The sequence below is a fragment of the Chiloscyllium punctatum genome, chromosome 20, assembly GCF_047496795.1.
Source record: "Chiloscyllium punctatum isolate Juve2018m chromosome 20, sChiPun1.3, whole genome shotgun sequence".
Classification (NCBI taxonomy): domain Eukaryota; kingdom Metazoa; phylum Chordata; class Chondrichthyes; order Orectolobiformes; family Hemiscylliidae; genus Chiloscyllium; species Chiloscyllium punctatum.
Window position 1 is genome coordinate 81,854,222 of NC_092758.1, and position 23,965 is coordinate 81,878,186.

Sequence of the window (23,965 nt, forward strand, 5' to 3'; positions counted from 1 at the left end):
GGCCTAGATGGGTAGGATTTATTGGGTGCATGCAGAAGAAATTCTTGAAATAATATATCGATAGTTCAATGGGGCCTGTATTAAATCTTGTTTGGGGAATGAGCCTGGTCAGGTGATCGAAGATTCAGTGGGTAGCATTTTGAGAACAGTGATCATATTTCCATAAATTGTGAGATAATTATGGATAAGGGTAAGACTGGTCCTAGCGTGAAAGTGCTAATGTGGGGGAAGGCTAAACAAACAGTATTAGGCAGGAACTGGAAAAATTGGATGGGGCAGCTGTTCAAAGGTAAATCCATATCTTACATGTGGGAGTCTTTTAAAAGCCTGTAGGCCAGAGTTCAGGACCAGCAAGTTCCTGCGAGGATCAAAGATGAGGATAGCAAGATCACAAACCTTAGATGATGAGATGTTCTAAGTTTAGTTCAAAAGAAAACAGAAACGCATGTAACAGAAATCAAACAAGATCCTTGAGGAGTATAAAGGCTTCAGAAACTAACTTAAAAAAGGAAATTAGAAGGGGGCGTAACATGTCCTTGGCCAGTAGGATTAAGGAGAATCTCAAGATATCTTTTACACATATTAGGAGCAAGAGGGTAACTAGGCAAAGGGTAGGTCCAGTCAAGAAGAAAGGATGGAGCCTGAGGAAGTGGAAAATCATTAATGAATACTTCACATCAGTATTCACCAAGGAGAAAGACATGAGCCTGATGGGATCTATCACAGGACGCAGAAGGAGGTAAGGGCAGAGATTGATGGGGCATTGACAGAGACCTTTGCATTCTGTTAGTCACAGGTGAAGACCCAAAAGGCTGGATAATAGCCAATGTTGCTCCTTTGTTCAAGTAGGGATAATCCAGGAAATTATAGACAGGTCAACCTTATATCGGTGGTAGGGAAATTATTGGAGAAGATTCTTAGGAGCAGGATTTACTCATATTTGGAGAAGAATGGACATATTAGGGATAGTCAGCATGACATTTGTGCAGGGGAGGTCATATCTTACAAACTAGGTTGAGTTTTTTGAATAAGTGATAAAGATGATTGATGAGATAAAGATAAAGATGAGGGTATGACAGTGGATGTTGTCAACATGGGCCAAAGACCAAAGACATCAAGATAGATTCTCGCATGTGTCTCTGTTCGGCTTGTCCTAGGATGGATGTGTTGTCACAGCCCAAGTGGTGTCCTTCCTTATCTGTATGTAAGGATATAAGTGGGACAGGGTCATGTCTGTTTGTGGCTAGTTGATGTTATGTATCCTGGTGGCTAGCTTTCTGCCTGTTTGTCCAACGTAGTGTTTGCTACAGTTCTTGCAAGGTATTTTGTAATGGACATTAGACAAACTCAAATGTCATGCTGACTATCCCTAATATGTCCATTCTTCTCCACATATGAGTAAATCCTGCTCCTAAGAAAGAACAGGAAATGACATCACCAAAGGAAATGACATCACCCACCCAAGAAAACCTAAACACATAAATAAAAATGATCCCATACCACTTGTCCTTCATCGGGAGGCTCACTGATGATATTACCCAGTATGGTGATGAAACGTCTGAAATTGAACCTTCCAGCTCAGCGAAGAAACCTACATCCATGGACTAAAACATTTGACAAGGCCTTTCATGGTAGGCCGGTCCAGAAGATTAAATCATATGGGATTCATGGTAAGATGGACACAGAAGTTCCCTGGCTTTTGAAGCCAGAGGGTAGTTGTGGAGGGGTGTTTTTCTGACGAGAGGTCTGTGACTATTGGTGCTCCTCAAGTATCAGTGCTAGGACCCCTGTCATTTGTAATACATATAAATAAATTGGATGAAAATGTAGGTAATCGGATTACTAAGTTTGCAAATGACATGGAAGTTGGTAGAGTTGTGGATAGTGACGGAGAATATCAAAAGGTGCAGCAGGATATAGTTAGGTAGAGTAATGGCAAATGGAGCTTCTTCAGAGCAAATGTGAGATTGTACATTTTGATGGACAAATGTAAGAGAAAAGTATACAGTGAATGGCTAGATACCCTTAGGAGCATTATTATACAGAAAGATCTTGGAGTCCAAATCCATAGTTCCCTGAAAATTGCAACATAAGTGGATAAGGTGGTAAAGAAGACATACAGCATGCTTGCCTTCAGCAGTCAGAGCATTGGGTAAAAGGGTTGGCAGGTTGTTTTGCAACTGTGTATGGCTTTGGTTGGGACTCATTTGGAATAGTGAGTTGTCACACTATTGAAACGATGTGGAGGCTTTGGAGAGGGTGTAGAAGAGGTTTATCGGGATGTTGCCTGGATTGGAGTGTATTAGCTATAAGAAGACTTTGGACAAACTTGAGATTGTTTTCGCTAGAGTGTCAGACACTGAGGGACGACCTGATAGATGTATATAAAATGGTGAGGGGCACAGATAGGGTGGAGAGTTAGAGTCTTTTTCCCAGGATGGGAATGTCAAATTCTAAGTGACATGGGTTTAAAGTGAGAAAGGGCAAGTTTAAAGAAGATGAGCAATGAAAGTTCTTTTACACAGAGGGTAGTAGGTGCCTGGAATGCATTGCCAGGGGAGGTGGAAGAAGAGATATATGAAAGAGATATGAAAAGTTTAGAACATTTAGAAAGATTTAGACAGTCAGCATGGTTTTGTGAAAGGCAAATCATGTTTGACAAATTTACTAGAGCTCTACGATAATATACCGAGTACAGTTGATAAGGGGGAGCCTGTGGATGTCATGTATTTGGATTTCGGAAGGTATTCAAAAAGTTGCCAAATAAAAGGAAGCATATGGCATTCAGGGCAATGTATTAGCATTGATTGGAGATTGGTTAACACACAGAAAACAGAGAGTTGAGATTAATGGGTCTTTTTCAAGGTCAAAAGCTGTAACTAGTGGAGTATCACCAGGATCCATCCTGTGCTTCAATTAGTTACTATTTATATTGGTAACCTGGAGGAGAGCAGAGTGTAATGTGTCCAGATTTGCTTACAGTACATGAGCAGATAGGAAGGCATGTTGTGATGAGGGCATAAGCAATCTTCCAGAGAACATAAATGGTTTGAGTGAGTGTGCAAAATCTTGGCAGATGGTATTTAACGTAGGAAATTGTGAGTTCATGCACATTGGTAGGAAAAAAAACAAAAGGAAGACTGTTATTTAAATGGAGGGAGACTCCAACAAAGTGCAACACAGAGGGATCTGGGTGTTCTTGTGCATGAAACACAGAAAGCTAGCAATCTGGCACAGCAAATAATGAGGAAGGCAAATTGAATTTTGATCTTAATTGCATGGAGCTTCGAGTTTAAGAACATAAGAAATAGGAGCAGGAGTAGGCCTGTTCATTCATTCAATAAGATCAAAAAACAAAGAAACTTACAGCATAGGAACAGGCCCTTCGGCCCTCCAAGCTTGCATTGATCCAGATCTTCTATCCTCTATCTATTGCCTATTTTCTAAGAATCTGTATCTCTCTGCTTCCTGCCCATTCATGTATCTGTCTAGATATGTCTTAAATGACGTTATTGTGCCCGCCTCTACCACCTCCACTGGCAACGTGTTCCAGGCACCCACCACTCTCTGCATGAAGAACATTCCGCATATATCTCCCTTAAACCTTTCCCCTCTCATCTTGAACCCGTGGCCCCTAGTAGTTGAGTTCCCCACTTTGGAAAAAAACTTCTTGCTCTCCACCCTGTCTATACCTCTCATGATTTTGTAGACCTCAATCAGATCCTCCCTCAACTTCCACCTTTCTAATGAAAATAGTCCTAATGTACTCAACCTCTCTTCATAGCTAGCACCCTCTATACAAGGCAACATCTTGGTGAACTTCCTCTGCACCCTCTCCAAAGAATCCATGTCCTTTTGATAATGTGGCGACCAAAACTGTACACAGTATTCCAAATGTGGCCAAACCAAAGTTCTATACAACTGTAACATTATCTGCCAAATTTTTACTCAATACCAGTCTGATGAAGGAAAGCATGCTGTATGCCTTCTTGACCATTCTATCGACCTGTGTTGCCACCTTCAGGGTACAATGGACCCAAACACCCAGATCTCTCTGTACATCAATTTTCCCCAGAGCTTTTCCATTTACTGTATAGTTTGCTCTTGAATTAGATCTTCCAAAATGCATCACCTTACATTTGCCCAGATTGAACTCCATCTGCCATTTTTCTGCCCAACTCTCCAATCTATCTATATTCTGCTGCATTCTCTGACAATCCCCTTCACTATTGGCTACTCCACCAATCTTAGTATCATCTGCAAACTTGCTAATCAGACCATCTATACATTCCTCCAGATCATTTATGTATATTACAAACAACAATGGTCCCAACATGGATCCCTGCAGAACACCACTAGTCACAGATGTCCATTTTGAGAAACCCCCTTCCACCTCTACTCTCTGTCTCCTGCTGCCCAGCCAGTTCTCTATTCATCTAGCTAGGACTCCCTGGATCCCATGCACCTTCACTTTCTCCATCAGTCTACCATGGGGAACCTGAGCAAATGCCTTACTGAAGTCATGGCTGATTTTTTCATTGCCTTAGCTCCACTTACCCGCCCTCTTACCAGAATCCTTAATTCCTTTACTGTTCACAACCCTCTGGATGAAGATCTTCCTTCTCAATCCAGTTCTAAATCTGCTCCCCCTAATTTTGAGGCTAAGCCTTGTTATCCTAATTGGACCCAGCAGTGGAAACATCCTCCCTACTTCTATGTTATCTATTCCCTTCATAATATTATATGTTTCTATAAGGTTCCCCCGTCGTTCTTCTTAAAAGCAAAGAAGTCTTGTTTCAACTGTACAGTGTGTTGGAGTATTTTATCAATTTGGGTCCCACTTTAAGAAAGGATGTATTGACATTGGAGGTCATTCAGAAGAGATTCTTGAGGACTAAGGGGTTTTCTTATTCAGGACAATGAAACAGATCAAGCCTTTATTGTTAGAGTTTAGAAGAATGAAGGGCTGATTTTATCGAAACATGCAAGATTCTGAGGGGGCTTGACAGAGTAAGTGTTGAGAAGATATTTCCACTCATGGTAGAATCTGGAACTAGGGTCATGGTTGAAGAATAAGGAGATACTCATTAAAAACTGTGGTGCAAAGGAATTTCTTCTTTCTGAGGGAGCGAATGTCTGGAATTCACGACCTCAGAAAGTTGTGGAGGCTAGGTCACCGAAAGACTTTAAGGAGGATGTAGGTAGATTAATGAAATATCAGGAAGTTGATGGCTATGCTGAGCTGGCATGAAGGAGGAGTTAAGGCCTGGGACAGATCAGCCATGATTGTGTTGAATGACAAAACAAAAGGGCTGAATGGCCTACTCCTCCTCCTATTTCTTAATCTCTTGTGTTCACCTTGCAGACAGCTGTTAATACAATCCACTCCAAAGACTGTGGCTTTGTGAGTCAGTTGTTGGAATCTTTCTAACCAATGAACCTGGAATAGTTACACAATGTCTGAATAGCCATCAATTCTTTGCCCACCCCCAACTCAAGGTCACCTGAAATTATGAACAGACCCTCCTGTTATTCCTGGATTATTTGCATTTTTAATCTTCAGAATCATTATTTCTAATCTGCCCTTTGCCCTTGTTTGTTGGAGATGGTTTATATTTTGATATGTGGAAAGGGTTTCAAAGCTGTCTCTGCTAAATTTATGAGAAGCGGGCTGAGTGCAGCCGATAATTGGGGTGCTTTTCTCAGGGTTGCAGTCTCAGTTGGAATTGGCTAGGAGCTAGGGGTGGGGGAAGCACAGGATTTTCTCAGGCTGTCGTCTGGCCCCAAATTACTGACAGATGAGCTAAGGATGCAACAAACCTCACTGTGGGTAGGATGATGTTGCCCACTTCCTGCCGTGTTGTGGTTCATAACAGCTTCTAACGGCTTGAAGAAAATTCAGGGAATTGGCTTTGTGGTTGGTTCAGTCAAACGCATCTTTCTAGTTGACAGGAAGTGCCTGATAATAGGCAGCTTCCTGCTGCAGAGCAGTTGACAGAGCTCCAACAATCTGAGGAGTGTAGGTTTTGAATATTGAGTCGGCCACAGTGATAATTGTTTTTGCTCATGGGTTGTGGGGGTATTGCTGGTAGGACGAATATTCATTTCCCACTCTGAATTGTCCTCAAGAGGTCTGACTCAAGACACCACAATCTCACCATAGGTAGAGCAAAGAGGCAAATCCCAACGAGATGAAGCGTTGAACCCCATGCTGTTGGCATCAATCTGTTCGGCAATGGCTGTCTAGCCATATTCCCCCCCTCCACACCCACACCCCACTCCCCACCGAGGACCCCATGGTGCTATGGCACCATTTACTTTTACATATCTGTCATAACTTGGAGCTATGGATAGCGATGGTAGAGTCTTCAATCTCTTTCCACCACATAACTGACCAGGAATCTCTCCCTGTCTTACCACCCGCCATTGGTATGCATTGGAGGGATTAACAGGTTGACACTTAATGTTATCAATGCATCATCATTGGCCCAGGAACCACTGGATTGGTTCACAGAATTTAGAGGTAAGTGTGTCACCCACTGCTCCATAAGATTTCATAACTCACAATTAAAGCTGACCACAGTAAGAAGGCCTATACTGTAACATTTACAGTATTGTCCAGTTGTCACCATCACTTAAAAATGTGTTGAATGCCTCCAGTAATGGAGCAAATCCTTTAGTGGCCTCTGTTAAGGATTTTTAATGTCAGTTATGTGATATAATGCTGATTTCTTGAAGGGGGATATTGATGAAGTTAAGAGCTTGGTTATGTAGCGGAGAATGAAGTCATTCATCCATACAAACTGACTTGATTACTTCAAGCTGTACTGTACAGACCTCAAAAAATCTCGCCCAGTCGATTGGCAACACTCCAATCATGCACTCATTCTTTTTTTACCAACCTTCACCCAGTCCTTTCCCCCAGCAGCCGCTGCCTAATTGAAAAAGTGCTGAGCAACTGCATGTGCTTTGAGCCAACACAGATGAAGGTTGAATCGTTTCATTAAATGCTAAAATTCCATTAACAAAAAAATGTAGTTATTAATAGATCTATCCTGGTAGAAGCAGTGTCAGAGATCTGAAAAAGGATTGTGTTATTTAGTTAGTAATATGATCTGTGCCTTTAAGATCACTGCTCGAATGAACAAATGACTTGACTGGTAACTATAACTTACTGCAAAATTCCTAAGGTTGATTGTAGGGCTTCAGTGTGTTATGTTTGCAATGTGACAATTGGAGCAAGACAGATATGCATACAGAGTGACTTGTGCATAAATTCATTAATTTTCTTTATTTATGAGCAGACTGTAGAATGGTATGATGCTTAACTTCTTCTGCAGCTTGGTTCATTTAAGGTCATTGCTGAAACACACATAGAATCCCTGCAGTGCAGAAAGACTTGACTCTGTACCGACCCTCTGAAGAGCATCCCACCCCAACCCAGCCCCTTACCCTATCCCTATAAACCTGCATTTACCATAGCTAACCAACCTAGCCTGTACATCCCTAGAAACTGCAGATAATTTAGCATGACCAATCCACCTAATCTGCACATTTTTGCACTGGGGGAGGAAACTGGAGCATCCAGAGGAAACCCACGCAGACACAGGGAGAACATGCAAACTCCACACAGGGCTGGAATCAAACCTGGATCCCCGATACTGTCAGACAGCAGTGCTAACCACAGCCACCGTGCCACCACATCTGTGAGAAAGCCGAAGTAGACAAAGCAGCATTTTTTTCTGTAGTTGTTCATTGGGTGTGGGCATTCCTGGCAAGGTCCATCCTTAATTTCCCTTGAGTGGCTTGCGAGGGCACGTCAGAGGTCAATGAAGAATAAGCCCCATCACTGTGCATCTGTGGTGACTTCTAGAGTAGACCAGCTAAGGATAACAGATTTCCTTTCTTAAAGGACATTACTGAATCAGACAGGTTCTTGATGTCAATAGTTACTATTGCTGAGACTAGTTTTGCATTCCAGATTTATTAAATGAATTCAGATTCCCCAAGCTATCACGGTAGGACAAGCCCCTGTCCCCAGAATGCTAACCTAGATCAATGATTGCGAGTCCAAACAATGTATTTCTATGCTGGCCCCTTCCACCAGCTGTTTATAACCTAAGGTCAGTCAGAGAGCACTTGTATACACGTGAATGTCAAATTTTGAGTCAATGATTGGAACTCATTTACCTTTGATTATGAAAAAAAAACTCATTATTCATAAAGTGCTCCAGTGATGTCAAGTTTCTAAGTTTTGTATGTTTTTCATCTACTTAAATAGAACTTTGGACATAGAACTCTACATCATAGGAACAGGCCTTTCAGCCCATGACGTTGTGCTGACAGGACAACAAATTAAGTTGATCCCTTCTGCCCACCCTTAGTCCATATCCCTCCATTCCTTGCATGTTCATGTGTTTATCCAAATGTCTGTTAAAAGCCTCTATCGTATCTGCCTCCACCACCATCCTGGGAGCGCGTTCCAGACTCCTGCCACTCTCTGTGTTAAAAAATCTGGCCCTCACATGTCCTTTGAACCTCTCACCTTAAATGCATACCAACTCTCGAATTCTCTCTTAAAAGTGCCCACTTGAATTGTTCTACAAACATTTGGTGAGTGCCCAAAATTAAACTTGGTTTTAAAACACAAAACCTCAATATTTGGGCTGCACTGGCACAGACTTTATTTATTGTCCATTCCTAGTTCCCCTTGGAAAGGCAAAAACTAACCTTTTTGAGTTTCTGCAGTCCATGCCATGTCGACACCCTTCGAGTGCTGTTCCACCGGGGTTCTGAAGTGAAGCAATAGTAATCTAAGCATCCAAACATCGCTGCTTGGAGGGGAACTGGGAGGTCATACTGCCCTCAATTGCCCTCAACTGACGTTCGCATGCAAGCTTTACATTAACTGCGTGAGCACTGGCCAATATACTCCCTCCTTTATTCTAGGGGTCCTGAGGCCAATTGCACCATAGTTGGCTGAGAGCCTTTCGGAGTTGAAATAAAAGCGGTGACTTTTTAAATTTGCAAGATTTATTGCGAGGCCTGCACAATTGAAAATGTCTTCAAGCCAGATTTGTCTTTTGTGTTTTAATCTGAATGGGTCTATCTTTTATTTTTCAGATTGCTGATTAAGTCCTGTGAGAACTGCTAAATGTAACACCCCTAGTTTGCTGGAAATGTAGGATCATTGCTTGACGATGCAAAATCTAAATTCACCACTTGACCAACAATGATCTCATTTCAACCATGACCTCAAAGTTGTCTGGTTGGCAATAACCAGATGGGGAATAAAATTGTTTGATGGCAGACATGATGAGCCTTTAATATTCCAAAATGTTAATAACTCAAAGTTCGCTGTGACTCTGAATTGTAGATGCCTGAAGACTGCATTCACTGTTTTCCATGTGGTGTGACAAAGATGGCCTGTTGACTGTTTAAGGACCTTCTTTATATAACTTGGCTTTAATAAAGAGCTTCGTTCTGGAAAGGATCAATTATTTGTCAGGTGTATCCAGGGGAGTTATTCTAACAAAATCAGAAGGAGAAATCTTGACCAAATACTCCACACTTGTTTGGGTGATTTAACCTTTTCATGTCTAGCTTTGTGGCTCTTTCAACACTTATAAGGGCTTGAAGTGTCCAAACATGGTCAAAGATTTCTGGGTTAGTCCCTGTTAAACAGATTGCCAGAATGTTGAGTTATTTATTATTTTAAAAGTAACTTATCCTGTCAAACCCTACAGCTAACTGCCTGTAACAACCTGAGAGGGTGCTGATGAGATGTGTAATGTCATTGTAGTGGAAATGGTTTCAAACCTCATTTGCCTCTGTGTTGAGCTGAACGGGTATTTTTTCAGATTGCTGACTAAGTTCTATTAGAGCAAGTAAATGTAGCACTCCTCATTTGCTGGGTCTTAAGGGAGATTGTGTCCTTGGCCTGGATCAATGCTGGACACGACATCTTTGGTAATGAGATGATCTTTCAACTGTTTACAGGATAAGTCTGAGCCCAAAGCTTAAAACTCTCTGTGGAATTTGTTATATGATCCGTTAGATCATTGATGGTAAGCTGATGACATATTTCACATTAACCCTTGACAAGACAGCGTAAGGGAAGCTTTACTCTGTATCTAACTCATACTGCTAGTGCCCTGGGTATGTTCAAAGGGGTAAAGAACAAAAAACAATACAGGGAGAAAGAAAATAGTTTGTTCAGTGTATGAATTCTTCTGAGGATGAAGAACGGATGCTGCCTGGCCTGCTGTGTTTTTCCAGCACCACATTTTTCAACAAAGAACAATACAGCACAGGAACGGGTCCTTCAGTCTTCCAAGCCTGTGCCAACTCAATTTCTCCTTTCTTACTAAAACTGTCTTCACTTACAGGATCCGTATCCCTCTATTCCCTTCTTATTCATGTACTCACCCAGGTGCATCTTGAATGCTGCTATTGTGTTTGCTTCCACCACTTCCTCCAGGCACTCACCAATCTTTATGTGTAGGGGGAGTTCTGGGGAGAAAGAGTGTTGCTGCAACCTTGCCCATTGTCTTGGGACTTTAAATCCAGTAAACAAAATTCCCATCATCTTGCAGCTTCCCTTGAACATGGGTTCCACAGTTTGGTCAGTCCTGTTGAGATATTAAAGGATTAATTTGCTGTGCTGACCTGCAGGAAATTGGATGTCCCGAGGTTAGGTGGTATGTTGCTGTCTTACAGGTAGATTGTAAGGAATTTACATTCCCATCCCTTGCTATTTAGAGCCATTTGCATGGCCATTTCCTAGTTATTCAGAGTAAAAAAAGTTAGATCATCATCCCCTGTTCAGAAGTCAATAAGAACATTGCAATTAAAATCCTGACTACTCCCTGCAGTTAAAAAAAAAGATTCTTAACGGATCTGGTCATTAAGGGATGATTCGCATTACATTGTTTCTGCAGATGATGATATCACTGTATTTTGTTTTGAATGGCATGTGACTATGGGGAAAATGGCTGAGGTTGTCTTGTGGGCATTGCTGATGGTAATGTGAAAATCTTGTACTGTGTAAAGGAAGGACTGTTTATTTTGTTCAGAGAGATCCCTTGACATGGCTTCACAAGCCCTGCAAAGAATGTTAATGGTTCCTCCACAGCTTGTACTTGCTTCGTAAATTTTGGCTGTTCACAGAAGTTGGCGTATTGCAATTGCATCAAGTGTGCAAGAATCTCAAGAAAACGAACCTAACACCTTTGCATAAGGTCATGGTTCTGAAAGAGCTCATGCTGAAGATGCATGAAGTTCCACCCAATCTGATGACATCACACGATATTTGGGTGGAGATGAGGCCAGTCTAGCTCTAGATCCTGATGGGATCCTCTCTAGCCCCGGTTAGTCTTCACAATTGCTCCCAGCTAGCAAATATAACTTGCTCGAAAGCAAAATATTGTGGATGCTGGCAATCTGAAACAAACACAGAAAGTGCTGGAGAAACTCAGCAGATTTGGCAACATGTGTGGAGAGAGAGAGAGTTAATGCTTCGAGCCATTATGGCCCTTCCTCAGAACTGCAGTTTTCAAATTTGAATTTGAATCTCTCTCCACAGATGAGCTTCTCTGCTACTCTGTTGTGTTTGTTTTTTATAACTTGTATCTGTCGCTACCATGCTGTCTTGGTTTTTTATTAAGACTCACAAGTAATTTATCCTCCACCACTATTAACTGAGTGGGTCCTTAGAAACAGCACAGAAAGGAGGATTACTGGCAGCAACCATAAGCCAGAGCCTCAGGGCTGGTGTGGGAGGGGGTGAGGGGTACATTAGGTCCCAATATGCCCAGGGCTTTGGGGGTGTATGCTCAGATTGGGGTGGGGTGAGAAGCAGAACTGGGGTGCTGTGATTTCTGTTCCTGCCTCAAGCCACCAGTGTTTGGTACCACAACATACAACAAACAGCTGTAAATGTGTACAGCGCTGAAACTTGGTCGTTGCATTAGCAGTCGATTTGATTTTTTATGAATGACTTATTGTCTCTGTATTGGCACAACACAAATTGTTTTTTATTTTTCATGTGCGACTGTGGACAGTGTTGTTATTGACAAGAAGACAATGACTTCTTACAAAAATCAGTTGTTTCCTACTTGACCAGATAAAATAAAGATTTTCTTTTTGTGTCCTGTGAACTTCTCTAATACTGGTTCTTCAATGGACACCTGACTGAATTTTGAGCATCAGAAGAAGATGGATGCTTAAAAATTTTGTGAACACCTAAAGAATCCTGGCTTATCATATAAGGGTATAAAAATAGCAGGGGCAGGCGACCATTTGGTCCATTGAACCTGTACCAGCATTCAGTAAGATCGTGGCTGATATAATGTTGGTCTCACCTGCACTTTCCAGCCCTTTGACTGTAACCCTTGACATGCTTATTGTGCTACAAACAACAACTTATATTTAGATAGCTCCTTTAACTTGATGAATCAGCCTAAGGTACTTCATATTATTAAACAAAAGAAGACATCGAGCCATATAAAGAAATATTAGGCCACTTGGCCAACGAGTTAGTTTCAAAATGACATCTAAATGACTTGGATGAGGAAGTGGAAGGGTGAGTTAGTAAGTTTTCAATGACACAAAGGTTGGTGCGTGGTAGATAGTGTGGAGGGCTGTTGCAGGTTGCAATGGAACATTGACAGGATGTAGATCTGGGCTGATAAGTGGCAGATGGAGTTCAACCTGGAAAAATGTGAAGTGATTCACTTTGGAAGGTTGAATTTGAATGCAGAATACAGGGATAAAGGCAGGATTCTTTGCAGTGTGGAGGGACAGAGGGGATCTTGGGTTTGATGTCCATAGATACCTCAACGTTGCCACCCAAGTTGATAGGTTTGTTAAGAAGATGTATGGTGTGTTGGTTTTCATTAGCCAGGAAATTCAGTTTAAGAGCTGCGAGGTTATGCTGTAGTTCTATAGAGCCCTGGTTAGACCACACTTGGAATAGGAGGAGAAAGTGAGGACTGCAGATGCTGGAGATTAGAGCTGAAAATGTGTTGCTGGAAAAGCACAGCAGGTCAGGCAGCATCCAAGGAGCAGGAGAATCGACAAAGAAGGGCTCATGCCTGAAACGTCGATTCTCCTGTTCCTTGGATGCTGCCTGATCTGCTGTGCTTTTCCAGCAACACATTTTCAGCACACTTGGAATATCCTGTTTAGTTCTGGTCGCCTCATTATGGGAAGGATGTGGAAGCTTTACAGAGGGTGCACAGGAGATGTACCAGGATGCTGCCTGGACTAGAGGGCATATCTTATGAAGAAAGGTTGAGGGAGCTAGGACTTTTCTCATTGGAGTGAAGAAGGATGAGAGGTGACTTGATAGAGGTGTACAAAATGACGAGAGGCATAGATAGAGTAGATAGCCAGAGACTTTCCCAGGGTGGAAATGGATATGATGAGGGGGCATATTTTAAGGTGATTGGAGGAAGATTTTGTGGAGGTGTCAGAGGTCAGTTCTTTACAGAGTTGTAGGTGTGTGGAATGTACTGCCGGGATTAGTAGTAGAGTCAGGTATTTTAGGAACATTTAAGCGACTCTTGGATGGGCACATGGAAGATAACACAATGAAGGTTATGTAGGTTAGTCTGATCTTAGAGTAGGATAAAGGGTTAGCAGAACATTGAAGGCTGAAGGGGCTGTATTGTTCTGTGTTCTATGTTCTATTCAGGAGTGACTGAAAGAAAGAAAATGCAATTGAGTGGCAGAGAGTTGAAGGGAGGGTGTTTCAGAGCTTGGGCTCCAGGATCTGAAGATACACCTATGAAGCGCTTCTGTGCTGTTTCCTCCGGCATTTATAGTGGCCTGTCTCTGCCGCTTCCGGTTGTCAGTTCCAGCTGTCCGCTGTAGTGGCCGGTATATTGGGTCCAGGTCGATGTGTTTGTTGATAGACTCATCCACAGACTCTATCAACAAACACATCGACCTGGACCCAATATACCGGCCACTACAGCGGACAGCTGGAACGGACAACTGGAAGCGGCAGAGACAGGCCACTATAAATGCCGGAGGAAACAGCACAGAAGCGCTTCACAGGAGGGTCCCAAGCACTGAGGATGTCACCTAGACAGGGGACGAAACGTTTGCAAGACAAATTCCCAGCTCGGCGAACAGAACCACAACAACGAGCACCCGAGCTACAAATCTTCTCCCAAACTTTGAATCTGAAGATACAGCCACTGATGGTGGAGCGATTATAATGAGAGAGGACAGAATATGAGGAGCACAGCTTTCTCAGTGTGGGGTGGGACTGGAGGAGGTCACAGCGACAGAAGAATAGAGGGATTTGCAAACAAAGGTGCGAATGGTATACTCAAGATGTTGCTAGATAATTACCACCAACAGGGGTAACAGGGAATTGGGCCCATCAATGCCCATCGAATACATCAATGACTCACCCTCCAGTTGTACTCTGTGTACGAGCTACAAGGACCTTGAGGATCCAGATTAACTTTATAAGGATATTACAAAAACATGAAAGGATATAACTATCTGAAAACAAAGAGCAGGTGGGGAGTGTTCTCCTGAGTAAGAGAAGGCTGAAAGGAGACCTGATCGAAATGGTGAAGAAATTGTGGAGAAACTGTTTTTAATTCTTCCCTTTATTCATTCATGGGGTAAGCGAGACTTTATTGTTCATTTCCCTGGAGGAAGTGATCATGAGCTACCTCTTGAATTTCTGCGATCCTTGAGGTGTAGGGACAGCCATGGTGTTGCTGGGGAGGGAGTTCAGGGTTTTAAAGGACAATAAAGATGATATTATATTTTTGTTGGATGTAGGCATCAATGACGAGGCCCAACACTTACTACCCATCCCTAATTTACAGAGGGCAGTTAAGAGTCAACCACATTGCTGTGGGTCTGGAATCATGTGTGGGTCAGACCAGGGAAAAACTGTAGATTTCCTTCTCTAAAGGACACAGCATTCCAGCGAACTAGCTATGCCTTCACAGCAATCGGCAATGTTTATGTGGTTGCATTGTACTAGATTTTACTCCAGACTTTATTGAATTCAGACTTTACCTCTGTCACGTTGGGATTCTTACCCATTACCTCCGAACATTAGCTTCGGCTTCTGTATTACTAGCCCATTGATATACCACTATGCCATCACTTCCTCATGTTTCCAAGTCAGAATGGTGTGTGCCTCAGAGGAGAACGTGATCCTCTGATGGTCATGGTATTCCTGTTCATCTGCTGCCCTGGTCCTTCAAGAGGTCGCAGGTTTGGAAGATGCTGTGGGTGAGTTACTGCAGGGTATCTTGTAGATGGTAACTCATTGCTTCCACTTTCTGTGTGTTGTCATGAGGGGAGTGAATTTTGAAGATGGTGGATTTGAAGCCAGTGGGTTTCTTTGTCCTCCGTGGTATCAAGTTTTTTTTCAATGTTGTTAGAGTTGCACAGGCAAGTGGGGTTGCACAGGCAAGTTCCATCAGACATCTGCCTTGGATATGGTGGACAGGATTTGGGGAGTCAGGAAGTGAGCTCATCGCTGCATAATTTCTAACCTCTGACCTGTCTTGTAGTATTTACATGGCTGGTCCGTTGTGGTTTCCAGTCAATGCTAACCCCTGAGATGTTGGAGTGGAGGACCCAGAACTGGAGTGCATAAGTATGCAAAAGCCAATAACAGGTCAAATAGAAGGCACTACTTCCCAGAACAGTTAAAATGATGTATTTCTTTCCCTTAAGGGATGGTTGAAAGAGCATTGTTTATTTAAGGGGATGTTTGTTGTTTGCATCAGGCTATCGGACAAACTAGCCATATGGAGAGGTAATTTGAGTGGCAGGAAGCTTGTGTAGAGGCTAATCATTGACATAGAGCTTTTTAGGAGGATGTTGTGCTTCTACAACCTAGTTTGTATCTAAAGCTACACATTCTTCATTTTGAACATATAATCATAGAATCCTTGCAGTATGGAGGCAGGCCATTCAGCCCCTTGAGTCCACATCAACTCTCCAACAAACTTTCCCACAGACCCACCCCATCCCTGTAATTTCTGTGGCTACTCCATCTAGTCTGCACATTTTCGTGATATTGTGGGCAATTTTGCCAATCCAGCCTAACCTGCACATCTTTGGAATATGTGAGGAAACCGGAGCACCCAAAGGAAACCCGTGCAGACATGGGGAGAAGGTGCAAACGCCACACAGAGAGTTGCTTGAGGCTGGAATTGAACCCAGATCCCTGGCACTGTGAGGCAGCCATGCTAACGACTGAGCCACCATGCCACCCCATACCTTTGCAGGCTTTACATGAACTAGGAGATAGTGAGGTCTGCAGATGCTGGAGAAATTAGAATTGATAAAGTATGATGCTGGAAAAAGCACAGCAGGCCAGGCAGCCAAGGAGCAGGAGATTCGATGATTCAGGCTTAACCCTTTATCAGGACTTTTTGTCCAGGACTCAGGTTTTACAGGGAAGCAGTTGAAACATTTGAAAGTGAGTACTTATTTTCTAAAATCTCAGCAAGTTCGTTGAGATCTTAAACAGAACTGCATTCATCTTTTCAGGCAACTGATGGCACTGGGTTATGCTGAGACTCACTACAGCCCAACTGGAGAGCAAAGAACAAGCTACCCTGACCACAAGGTGAGTGTGTGAGGTGTCAATGTGTGGCTGGGGGCAGCAGGACACAGCACAGACGGTGGTTAGCTGACAGAGGAAGACTCTGCAATAGCAAGTGGTAGAACTGACCTATCTATTCCCCTTGAGGCAAGCTATGACTGAGCAATGCCATGTGAATACTTTGTATGGTTCCACTCAAATTTCTAAAATACTGTAAGATCACCTGTCTTGCATCTTATTATCAATCAGAAAACTTGACAAGAGAGGATTCATTTTCAACATCCATCTTGTTAAATAAAGGGAAAGAACTTTATATTATTGGCCTGGATTTTAAGATCAGTGATGGGGGAATAAGCTGAGCTGTCCATGACATCAACATGTCCCACGGACGTTCTGTGGAGTTTTGATCTGTGACTCCTGGAGATATATTTCAGCATGACAGTGTCTATATGGAATTGGGTCCCATCTGAGTGGGGAGGCAGTCTAGGTCATTATGGTATTATGGCTGAACTGTTAATTCAGAAACCCAGATAATGTCCTGGGGATCTGGGTTTGAATCCTGCCATGGCAGGTGCTGGAATTTGAATTCAATTTTAAAAAAATCTGGAATTAAGTGTCTGATGATGACCATGAATCCATTATCGATTGTTGTAAAGACCCACTTGGTTCATTGACTCCAGACCCCACAGCAATGTTTTTGACTCTCAAATGCCCCTCTGGGCAATTAGGGATGGGCAATAAATGCTGGCCTAGACTGTGACGCCCTCATCCTGTTGTTGATTTAAAAAAAAGTTAAGTATCTTTTGAGACACAAAGAATTTAAACCAGGAAATTAAAATATATAATTCAAAGTAGTGTACATAAAGCAACTTAAAGGATGGGAAGCAGAAATGAGATTCAGGGAGAGAAGAAGAGGCAAAAGAACCGTTGTAATGTATTAATTTTAATTGTTTTAAAAATCTCCAATCATATTTAAAATCTGATGCAATGAGTTTCCATATTTGTAAAATGACATTTTCGGTACCAGTGGGATTCCCATTGCACTGAAAAATTCACTTAAACTTGAATGGACAAGCCTAACATTTGAAATGACACCCTGATTTCCTTGTTCAGCAGTGCATGTGTTGAATAATTGCTGTCAACATACAATTAATGTTGTAACAGTGAATGCTGATAATCTTGCTGATAATTCCAACTGGGAAAATCGGGGCATTATAACATTTCTCACTGACTAAAAGTACCCCAAAGCATTTTACAGTCAGTGAAATACTTCTGAAGTGTGGTCACTGATGTTAGCATAATTTTATGGAACCCCACCAGTGGAGTCCCAGATGGATGGAGAATAAAATAACTGGTGTGGCCTTCCTGCCGTAGTTCCTCAACCCCTCACCTGTCCACAAACTTACAGGGTGCCGTAGAGGTCCAGCGTGCCCTCCTTTACTGCGCCCTGTCTGATCTTATCCCAAACTAAGGCACTCAAATGGACTTTCCACCCCAGCCTCAATCTTGAAGCCAGGAGGGGGTTTGTGGAGATGGACCAAATCCAGTAGAGCACCCCACTTGATCCCCAAGTGTTAGGGATAGTGAAAGCCTCTATAAATGGCTCCTTTTCCAGTTCAGGTACAAAACCCCCTCATGATGTGTGCCCTTATCCTCCCACCTCTCCCCACTAATACTCCCTCCATTGTGCCCTTGTTATTAAGTTCACTGACCCACCACTCCTGCACCCCCTCCACGCTCATTATATTCTGCCTACGATGATGGCCACATAACCTGGTTGAGGAATGGCTATAAGATCCAGAAGACTTCCCTGGCTCTTGGCAGAATGGTGCCATGGCTTTGCTTGTGTCCAGCTGATTGCGTCTTGGTTTAATCTAATCTGAAGATCGGCTCCTTTAACAGTGCAGCACTCCCTTTCTGCCACACTGAAGCATTAGTTTAGATTATGGGTCCCGGTTTCCTGAATGGGGTTTGAACCGATGACGTGATGACTCAGAGATAAAGGTGTTAATGACAGACCCAAGGCTGAATCTGAATGATGACTCAATTCACTACATCGTATGCACAGGATGTCAGAGTTGAAGATGGAGCGGGGACATTAAATGACTTGTATTTAAAGAATTTCCAGTATATTGCCTAAAAGACAGTTCATTGGCATCTGGCAATGTCTTACATTAGGGAGTACGGTTTTGTTAAAATGCAGCTTATACACAGACCTGTCTTGTTGTAAGATTTTCTTTCATGGAGTATAGACCTCAGTAACCAGTGACCCAGCAGGTTACTCCTGTCATATGAATGGCCAGGCACCACTAATAATCAGCAAGCTCAGCGTTCCTGAATTGACACTGAGAGTGCAGAGCTCCTCTTAACAGGACTGAATGGAAGTTGGCACCTCACACAAGCTTCTGTTCAGGTTGTGCGCAAAGAAAGTCATGCCCATTTGGTGTATGCATGATCAATATTTCACTGTGCTAGAATACCTAAAGGCAAAACATTCCCATTTGTATTTCACATGAACCATCTCTGCTGTAACATTGGCTAACCTCATAGAGTCAAAAGAACAAAAGAGACGTATAGCACAGGAACAGGCCCTTGGGCCCTCCAAGCCTGTACCAATCATCTTGCTGTAACTAAACTTAAAAATAAACCTTCTGCCCTTATTTGATCCATATCTCTCTATTCCCTCCCTCTTCATGCAACCATCCAGATGCTTCTTAAGTGTCACCAACTTGCCTGCTTCCACCATCTCTTCTGGCAGTGCATTCCAGACTCCTACCACCCTCTGCATGAAAAACTTCCCTTGCACATCTCTCCTAAACTTTCCCCCTCTAACCTTGAACTTATGCCCCCTTGTAATTGGAATTTCAACCCTGGGAAAAAGCTTCTGACTATCCATCCTATTTATGCCTCTCATAATTTTGTAGACCTCTATCAGGTCTCCTCTCAGCCGTTGTCTTTACAGTGAAACAATCCTCGTCTTTTTAACCTTTCCTCATAGCCAATACCCTCAAGACCAGGCAACTTCCTGGTGAATCTTCTCTGCACTCTCCCCATAGCTTCCATGACTTTCTGGTAGTGTGGTGACCAAAACAACGGTCTCCAAATGCAGCCAAATGGGTTTTACATAGCTGCAACATGGTTTGCCAACTCTTGTACTCCATACCCCAGCCGATGAAGGCAAGTATGCTATATGCCTTTTTAATCATCTTGGCCACCTGTGTTGCCATCTTTAGGGAACTGCGCGCCCACATTCATCTGTATGTTAATATTCTTAAGGGTTCTGCTATTTACAGTATAATTCACACATAAATCTGATCCTCTAAAATGCATCACCTCGCATTTGTCTGGATTAAACTCCATCTGCCATTTTATTGCCGAAGTTGCCAATCTATCTATATCCTGTTGAATCCTTTCACAATCGTTTGCATTATCAGTAATTCCACCACTCTTTGTGTCATCTTCAAACTTACTAATCAGACCACCCACATTTTCCTCTAGATCATTTATGTATACTACAAGCAACAGCAGACCGAAGACTGATTCCTGTGGAATAACACTGGTTACTGGTCACCATTTTGAAAAACACCCTTCCATTGCTACCCTCTGTCTTCTATCATCAAGCCACTTTTGTATCCATCTAGGCAGCCCACCCTGAATCCTATAGTGATTTTTGTACCAAACTGCCATATGGGACTTTATCAAATGCCTTACTAAAACCCACATAAACTACATCCACATCCCTTCCTTATTCAATTATCTTTGTCACTTCTTCAAAAAATTCAATCAGTTGGTGAGACATGACCTTCCTTTACAAAACCATGATGCCTGTTGCTAGCTAGTCCATTTTCTTCCAAATGTGCAAATAACCTGGGTCTCAGTATCATCTCCGAGAGCTTCCCCACCACAGATGCCAGATTCACAGGGCTATAATTTCCTGCATTATATCTGCTTCCTTTCTTAAACAAGGGAACAACATTGGCTAATCTTCAGTTCTGTAGAACCTCATCTGTGCTTAAAGAGGATCTGAAGATATCTGCTAATGCCTCAGCTCATTCTTCCATTGCCTCTCATAGTAACCTGGGATAGATCCCATCTTGTGTAATCTTGGGGACATGTCTACCTTAATGCAATTTAGAATACCCAAAACTTCTTCCTTGAATATATTGACTTTCAGTAAAGCATTCACACATTATCCCTGACTTCAACATCAGTTATATCCTTCTGTTTGGTGAATACCAATACAAAGTAATCATTAAGGATCTCATCCACTTCCTGTGGCCTACTCTCTTCCTTGCTACCCTCTTCTTCTAGTATGTGCATAAAAAAGCCTTGGGATTCTCCTTGACCCTGTTTGCCACAGACAATTCACAGCCCGTTTTAGCCTTCCTAATTCCATGTTTAAATTCCTATACTCTTCAAGGGCTTCATCACCTAGACCTATCATATGCTTCCTTTTCCCTTTTGACTCAGCTTACAATTTCTCTTGTCATCCATGGTTCCCGAATCCTACCATTCCATTCCTTCAGTTTTCCAGGGACATGCATGCCCTGCCTTTTAATCAACTGGTCTTTAAGAGCGTCCCACACGTCTAACAAATTGCATTCCATCTGAGCCCCTGGCTCTAAGGGAGTTTCAGTCAATGAGAAGAAAGTTGAAGTCACCCACCACAACTACCCTACTTTTATCACATCTTTCCAGTATCTGACTACATAGAGTCATAGAGATGTACAGCATGGAAACAGACCTTTCAGTCCAACTCATCCATGCTGACCAGATATCCTAAATTAATGTAATCCCATTTGCCAGCATTTGGTCCATATCCCTTGAAACCCTTCCTCTTCATATTCCCATCCAGATGCCTTTTAAACATTGTAATTGTACCAGCCTCCACTACTTCCCCTAACAGCTCATTCCATATACGGACGACACTCTGTGTGAAAATGTTGCCCCCCTGTTATGGATTAGGCCAGACCACTCAAAACATTCTGAAACAGGCAGCCCAGACCATAACTTTGCAATTTGTTTCGGTAAGCGTACAATGAAAATTACCTGGATTAAGTTAGCGAGGTTGACTACTAGATTTTAAAACAGACAAACATTATTCACAAAATTACACAATGAAACACAAAGAACAGAATAAAGAAACCCTACAGAAGTCAGTCTATCCAATCTAGACTTAATTATGCTGTTCCGAATATACACAACAGTCCCAATAAGCAAACGTCCTTTAAAAACCAGTATAAATGGAACACATACTTACAGGTTGAAGTTGAAGGGCAGAAGGAGAGAGAGAGTTTTCACACAGCTCATTGTTGAACTCCACACCAGTTCAAGTCTGAACTGAACTGCTCAGCTCAGCTAAAGTGCTGACCACTCCCTTTTCATTATACGGGTCATTTCTACAACATGAGCACTTTGGCCTGAAGTCTTATCTGTTTATATATAAACAAAAGACCTCTCAAAATCCTTTTCACCTCTGTACCAAACCAGACTGATTGGAGCCTGGCCCAGTCTATTGCGCCTCTGAAAAAAATCAAGGACAGAGTCTCCTTGAGCCAAGGAATAGCTTTTAGAAAACGAAGGGACTAACTTTGTGACACCCCTTAGGTCCCTTTTAAATCTTTCCCTTCTCACCTTTAAATCTATACCCTCTAGTTCTGGACTCCCTACCATTGGGGAAAAAAAGTCTTGACCTTCCCCTTCATGATTTTATAACCTTCTAAAAGGTCACCCCTCAGCCTCCGACACTCCAGGGAAAACAGACCCAGCCTATTCAGCCTCTCCTTACAGTACAAACCCTCCGACCCTGGCAGCATCCTTGTAAATTTTTTCTGCACCTTTTCAAGTTTAACAACATCTTTGCGATGGCAGGGAATTTGGAATTGAACGCATTATTCCAAAAGTGGCCTAACCAATGTCCTTCACAGCCACAACGTGACCTCCCAACTCCTATACTCAATGCACTGACTAATAAAGGCAAGCTAACCTTCTTCACCATCCTGTCTACTTGTGATTCCACTGTCAAAGAACAACGCACATGCACCCCAAGCTCTCTGTTCAGCAAGACTCCTTACTTGCTGTTCCACATGAAACCTACAGCATGTTTTCCATAGAATCCCTACAGTGTGGAAACAGGCCGTTTGGCCCAACAAGTCCACACTGACCCTCCAAAGAGTAACCCACCCAGACCCATTCCCTTACCTAAGCTGTTTGTTTTTATTTCAGTCACACTGTTTGTACCATGGCAATGTGAAAGGCTTCAAACACTCCAGCGTCGTACTGAGCACATGCAGAGGACTCCGGTAAGATTGCCAATGCATGCATTTGATAATAAACTGATTTTCACTTTAAAAAAATGAATTATTCCAATTGCAAATTGTCAGACTTTCCCCCCAGTCAGAAGGTTTGGGGGACATCGGGGCCGCGGGCAAAGTAAGGGAGGCACGGAAAACATTCTCTTTCCCTTTAAAAGGTGCCAACTGTGCAAGCTTGGCATTGTTTGGCAAATCTCTGAAATGATGATTGCCAATGCTGTTCGAGAACTACTACAATCCTGGTGATAACTCTGATGACAGCGACGGGAGAAAGGAAACATGTTTGCATTTCTGTAGCACCTTTCACAAGGCCTGTAGACAAGAAATGCGAAGGAAATTTCAGGAAATGCAGTATCCAGTTGGCACTCATCAAGGTCCCAACAACAGCCATAATTAACCAACTAGTCAGGTCAGTGTGGACTTGTTGGGCCGCAGGGCCTGTTTCCAAACTGTAGGAATTCTCAGATTCTATGATGATAGTCTATTATTGATTGTTATTAAAAACCTCGATGTAGTTCACTCGTGTCATTCTGAGAAGAAAATCCTTGTCCAAGATGTAATTCCAAACCCTCAGCGATGGGGATGACGCTGAAATGGCTCAACATCCGCTTGGTTTAAAGACTCTTAGAGACTGGCAGCAACTGCTGACCTTCCCATCAATTCACATATCCCATGAAAGGGTAAGGAGAAAGAAAAATCTGTTTTTGTTGCTATCGCAGGAGGGATAACTGTTTGCCAAGGCAACGGGAGAATCCTGTTCAGTTTTGAATAGACTCTTGAGAAGGGAGATGAAAGTCTGAGATTAATGGGCCACTGAGAGAGGGGAACAGGTGGTAGAGTTCATGGGTTTGGAAGGTGTTTTCAAAGGAGCCTTGGCAAACATATGCAATCCATACTCTGGATGGTATCCACTGTACATCAGTGATGGAGGAAACAATGTGGTGCTAATGAAATGAGCTGCTCTGTCCTGGTTGGTGTTAAGCTCCTTGCCTGTTGCTGGAGTGGAACTGACTGAGGAATGTGGAGAGTATCCTATTACGCACCTCACATACTCGTT

The 23,965-nt window shown here is 42.6% G+C and overlaps 1 protein-coding gene across 3 annotated transcripts in view; it reads left to right on the forward strand.

Moving 5' to 3' along the window:
* Positions 1-23,965, forward strand: part of adam19b (ADAM metallopeptidase domain 19b) — a 173,958-nt gene that overhangs the window by 52,880 nt on the left and 97,113 nt on the right. Inside the window, exons 4-5 of one of the 3 annotated variants that reach the window (XM_072591126.1) lie at positions 16,540-16,618; positions 22,820-22,896. The exons of 1 other annotated variant lie outside the window; for it this stretch is intronic. In XM_072591126.1, coding sequence (XP_072447227.1) covers positions 16,540-16,618; positions 22,820-22,896 — 156 coding nt within the window. Of the gene's footprint in view, positions 1-16,539; positions 16,619-22,819; positions 22,897-23,147; positions 23,318-23,965 lie in introns of those variants that run through there. One more of the 3 variants, XM_072591129.1, reaches the window with a different exon arrangement.